General features: G+C 34.7%; 1 protein-coding gene across 1 annotated transcript; it reads right to left on the bottom strand.

Moving 5' to 3' along the window:
* Positions 1–2,286: 2,286 nt before the first annotated feature.
* Positions 2,287–3,270, bottom strand: LOC120524519 (olfactory receptor 1-like). Its single transcript, XM_039746353.1, has one exon. It carries the CDS (start codon positions 3,268–3,270, stop codon positions 2,287–2,289), a length of 984 nt encoding a protein of 327 aa, XP_039602287.1.
* Positions 3,271–6,190: the final 2,920 nt, after the last annotated feature.

The following is a 6,190-nucleotide window of genomic DNA, read 5'->3' as shown; positions in this document are numbered from 1 at the left end:
AATGGAAACACTTATGCTCCAAAAATGTTTTATTATTGTAACCAGAATTTCTCCAAAGGGAGTATCCAATTCAGTAATAAGATAATTGATGATTCTAAATGAACTTTTTGGGCATTGTGTGGGACTGTGCCTTGTAAAAGACTAGCATCCCTTCAGGTTTGGTTGTTGCCTTGTGCCTGATGCTGTTAAGGTAGATTAAAGTTCCCTGTGACTCTTAAAGGGGATTAAGTGAGTTCAGAAAACCAGAAGGATAAATAATTATGTTCAAATGAATTAAAAAATTGAGAATTTCAATACATGAATGAAAAATTGTACAATAAATATCACAATTGATTCTTTAAAGCTACCAATAAAAAGTTCCATAGACTTAAGTAACCTAAATAAGAATTAGTCTTAGTTAGTTTGCAAAAAAAGAAGCCTTACTGGTTTATGCATTCCTTTTCTCAGCCTGATTATTTCATCATAGGTTCATGGTGAACTGGGATCATAAGATATGCTGCTACTAATATTTGTGTTAATTTCTTAAATGTGAAATCCTGTATACAGTGACCAGGAGAGATATTATGCTAGTAGCATTAGATGAGAGTCTCTAAGGCAGTCTTTTGGGTCGTTGGGTTCTGCCAGTGGGTTGCCACTATTCAATACGCTAAGCAGCAGAAGAAAGAATTCAGAAACATTAGATAAGCAAAAAAGAAGAACGAATTGAGAAAAGTACAAGTATAGTGGTAAGCCTCATGTGGACCCTGAACTTACCCAAAAAAATAGTGCCTGCTTTTCTAGGATCAAAGGGACTAAATAAGAGAAACGTTCAGGCCCATCTTGAAATCCTACCAATTACAATAACTTTTTATGAACTGCAAAAAGAAGCATTATTAGGAATAATACTCCAAGCCCTTGCTGCATACTTAAGAGAGTAAGAAATAAAGCAGCACAATTAGGCTGCTTGACTAAAGATTGAGTTTCACTCCTGTTTTGATAATAAGCACACCAAGAAAATATGGAGAAATTAATCCCAGACTTAGAGCAATTTAGGGTCAACAATGTTTATAAAGTAGACATGGACAAACACTGAAGACCTGATGAAAATCACAGAAGATATGTAAACTGCACGTAGGCAAACAGAAACAATATCAGGAAACCTATGCTACCATGCCATTCCAATTTTGATTCATACATTGTTACACTTCTTTTTTACCACATAAGATTTGCACAGATTTTGCTAATGTAATTTGAACTTTGCTTTCAATCAGGTTAAACAAAGTTTTATTTACTAAACACTGCACATTAATTAACAAGAATAGAAGAAAACAGTAAAAGTTACGCTGAAAATTGACTCACATCACATTTACTGTATTTCTCAAATAAGTCTGTTAGAAATATTTCTTTTTATAAAGTATTATGTGCTTTTTGTGGGATTCTTTTGATGCTTCCATATATATATATATATATATATATATATATATATATATATATATATATATATATATATATATATATATATATATATATATATATATGAGATATCTATCTTTTCATTATTTTAAGTTGCTTTCTTTTGGTCATGAGTTATGGGAAAAAAGAAATCCTGTTTTTTCAACCATAGTGGCAAAACAGGTGGCAAGCTTAGGCAGGATGCAAATCTCAGTATAAGAAAATGAAGATTATATAATAAAAATATAATTTCCACTTAATAGCACTGTATTGGGAGAATTTAAAATAAATTTAACCAACTATTCTCATGTTCATTCTTTGGCTGATCAGATTGCAGGAAAAGGCCACAAGTTCAAAGCAAGTGTAATGAACAGTTAGGACATCTGGATTTGTCAGACAGCCATCCTTTAACCTTGTACAATGTCTTATTAGTTGGTGTATTTTATTTATTCTACTTTCAATCTGGTAGTCAAAGAAGAAGCACAAAAAAATAACAACAAATCCACTGTTATTGTTTCCTTATATCATGGCAAGGAAAACTTAAAATTGAGCCACCCCTATACCACCCCTATATTACAATGATCCATATGATACTGTACATGAAAATACACTTTAAAATTACATTTCTGCAATTAGCATTAAACAATAAATAAATATGCAAAAGTAATACTATGAAAATTCAGTGTCATATATATTTAAAACAATTGTAAAGAATATTTTTTTACATTTCAAATGTTATCCATACTGCAAAGCATGCAGTGCCTTTTACTGTGCAACTGCAACTGTTTGGCAAGAGGGTAAGCATTTTTTTAAATCTGAATGCATACAACTCTTTTACTCTTATAATCTTTCATGTCAATCAGTGGGAAAGTGTTTTGAAATGCTAAATAAATTAAGTCTTCTGGAGGTAACTTTTCTCCTGCTAATTGCTTTTACGATACATTTCCTGATTTCTTTAGTTCTAATTCCGTAGATAATTGGGTGAAGCAGTGGAGGTATTATAATAAACTGCATAGACATTAATATGTGTGTACTGAATTCTAGTTTCATTTCAAAGCGGTTGTAAATTATTGAAAAAATTGATGCTATTGTGAAATTAATGAAAGTAATCAAATGAGGCGCACATGTGCTCAGTGCTTTGTATTGTGCTTCTTTTGATGCTTTTAGGCTGATGAGGAGTATTTTCATATAAGAATAGATAACAAGAACAAAAGGAAACACCACCAATATAGTTGTTAAAAATAAGCCAAACACATTGTTAACACCAGTTTCCACACATGAAAGCTTAACGATGGCCCAGTTGTCACAAAATATTTTATGAATTGTGTTGCCACAAATTGGAAGTCGTGCAGTCAGTAAAATATGTATAAGCATGCATAAAATGGGAAATAAGTTTCCAAAAATCAGAAGCAATTTTATTTTCAAGGGAGTAATAATATCATGGTATCGCAGCGGGTTACAAATTGATATGTATCTGTCATATGCCATTAAAGAAAGGGTTGCATAGGTACAGCCCCCATATACGCCTATACAAAAGGCCTGCATGAGACAGGTTATATGTGTAGTTTCAGGAATATCTGAAAAAAGAGAACTTAGAAATTTAGGATAAAATGAATTACATCCCAAAAGTCCATTTAAAATCAGATTGAATAAAAATATGTACATAGGCTTGTGTAGGCTGTTCTCCAAGTATACTAAAAGCATAAGACTAACACTGAAAAAGACAGTAATCAGATACATCAAGAAGGCAATTATAAAACAGAAGTGCCTGAAATTACTCAGATTTACATATGCTGTAAAAATAAATGTTGTAGCAGAGGTTGCGTTGGCTATAGCCATTTCTTATAAATGGCCTTCTTGCAAACCTGTAAAAAAATAAAATAAAGTATATTAAATTAAACAGACACATTTTTAATTGGAAATGAGAAACCACCATTCAGCATTGCAAATACTCAATGAAACATAGTACAAAATATGTTCTTACCTTATTATTCATGGAAGAAGGCAAAGCTTTTTTGTATACGAATAAAAAACAGAGTTTATATTTATATTTCTCTTATTAAACAGATATACCTGCTTAGTGTGTGTATTTTTCAAATGCACTGGGAACAGCACTATCCAATCACAACTTTCATTAACCCTTGTAGACTTAATTAATGACTCCCAAAGAAGGTAACATTTGTCAGATGAACCTGATGCAAACAGCACTGCCCATTTAAAAATACAAAAAAACAAGAGAATTCATGCAGGACATCCACACTTTTCGGTCCAGAGTTAAACCTTCTATCTTACCATAAAAAAGCATACTACTAAGATAATCTTCCATCTATTATGTGTTACCTAATTTATCCCAGGCTTCCTTCCAAGTTTAATTTTATTGTCAGATGTAGCACATAATTGGTGAACATAGTAAAAGAATATAGAGAATAATTTCTTGTAAGGTGGTAGACTGTCTGCATCAATAATATCTGTGAGGGGCTTATTCCAGACTCCTACTAACTTCTTTGTGAAGTAGATCTTTATGTTTTTGTTTTTTTTTAAATTGTAATTTGCAAAGGTGCAAAGACTACTATTTTTTGTCATTTTTGTCAATTAAAAGATTGAGAGGGTGGCACAATGGCACGGTGGCACGGTTCACTTCCTGGATCCTCCCTGCGTGGAGTTTGCATGTTCTCCCCGTGTCTGCGTGGGTTTCCTCCAGGTGCTCTAGTTTCCTTTCACAGTCCAAAGACATGCAGGTTAGGTGCATTGGTGATTCTAAATTGTCCCTAGTGTGTGCTTGGTGTGTGGGTGTGTGTGTATGTGTGTATCCTGTGGTGGGCTGGCGCCCTGCCCGTGGTTTGTTTCCCGCCTTGTGCCCTGTTTTGGCTGGGATTGGCTCCAGCAGACCCCCATGACCCTGTAGTTAGGATATAGCGGGTTGGATAATGGATGGATGGATGGAAAAGATTGAGAATACTATCCATCCAACCATCAGTTTCCCGCAATTATTTCAATACTAGGTGCTGATGGCAATTCGAACCAAACAAGACACAATTCAGGAAAAGACACATACCCTGTCATTCACTCATACAGGTCTAAGTTAGACTCATAAATCAGATAAAAACGTGGCAAAACACACACAATCAATGTCTATGACCTAAACCCAGATGTTATCCTTGTGTCTTATCTTTAATTTATTTCAGCCTTTTTATGCATTTTAACATTATGGAACCTTTTTTTTGTCCCCCTCTTAAAAAACAATGAGGACAAATGGAGTAATAACTTAAATGTGATGTATCATTGATTATTGTTCCTTTTAATAGACAGTGTAGCATTTAATGTTTTACCATTTTGTAACAAATGCAAAGGATTCATTTAAATGATAGTGTAACTAAGACTGTAGCAATATTAGATATAGTAACAAATTCTGTCACTGACAAAAAAGGTAGTAATGAATTACATAATTTAAATGTTTTTTATTTTCAAAAGATAGATTAGGTTATAATGCTTTACCATTTTATAATACACAGATTAAGTTAAATGAGAATTCAGCAACATCAAATATGGCAAAACAGCGTTTTCCAACTGTGGGCTGTCAAACATTGCAGGTGGGCTGCCGCTAACCCTGGTTGAGACCACAACTACTTGGATGATCGTATTCAGTTGATAGTGGCAGCATTGCAGGTGAATCACCCAACCTGTATCAAACTGCAGCCATCGGTCCGATGATCACACTTGATTCACAGTGAGAACATCTTGGGTGGATCATGGCTGATCCTGGACAATGTCCCCATCCTCCACTATGATGTTTGTGCTCAAATCATCATGGAGGACAAGCATTGATGGCCACGCTTGATTCACCTAAACCTGTGGTAAAATATAACCCCTGCCCTACCCTCTTTGGCAAGTGTAGGGGACCACTCCACTCCCTCATGCCAATCAGATGATTGCACTAAATTTACCAAGGGGGATTCTTTCCCAACCTTCAGTGGCTCATGAGCTTGCTGTGAAAAATTTGAAAAACTGGGTCATGACACCACAAACATTGGGTAACACTTTGCTAAATTTTCATGAACTCTCAATTGACAACACTATGCTAAGCTTCATCTTTAGCCTGGCATGGAGCAGGTTAAGAAACGACACTTAATTGCTTCAGTTACCATGGGTGACTTGTTTAATCCTCTTTGGTGCAACCAAAACCGGCTCAGCCATGCCCAGCATTGCAATTTAAAAGTTAAACATGGTTCATGGAATACCACACTAACTCCTGAATAAAACAAAATACACCTTGTCCAACACCAGCCTGTTTCTTTTTTTTTTTCTTTTCTAATAAGTTATGGATCCTATCCTCTATTACTGACTCTGTTATGTCCTATACCCATCAGACGTTGAGATGTGCTAAGAAACTGATGGCCATGTTGTGGAAACGGCATCTCTATATTTTACTGTTTCAAAACTCAGCCCTGAGTATTTCTGGCACCCTATACCATCCTATGCTTGATCTCAGCCCAGTATCAACACTCTTGCAGAATACCTTCATCTTATCAAAATTGTTCTTATGTAAATTAAATAAAATGAAAACCCAGAAGCTGTCCCAAAACTTTATTGTATCTTGGCAGACTCATTAGTGTAATTTGTGTAAGAGCAGTGTTGACTAAATGCCGAGTAACCAGAAAAATGTCCCTGCTCAAATTAGTAACCAGACTGGTTTAATGAGAGTACTGGTGCTCTTAAATGAGGGTACATAAATCTCAATCATAGAGGGAGAACAAAATTG

Source organism: Polypterus senegalus, chromosome 2, assembly GCF_016835505.1.
Source record: "Polypterus senegalus isolate Bchr_013 chromosome 2, ASM1683550v1, whole genome shotgun sequence".
NCBI classification, from domain to species: domain Eukaryota; kingdom Metazoa; phylum Chordata; class Cladistia; order Polypteriformes; family Polypteridae; genus Polypterus; species Polypterus senegalus.
The sequence above is the reverse complement of the archived record's forward strand: the minus strand, read 5'-3'. Positions and strand labels throughout refer to the sequence as shown.

Excerpts from the sequence above, each read along its gene's own strand:
- LOC120524519 (XM_039746353.1), bottom strand. The coding sequence starts at position 3,270 with ATGGCTATAGCCAACGCAACCTCTGCTACAACATTTATTTTTACAGCA.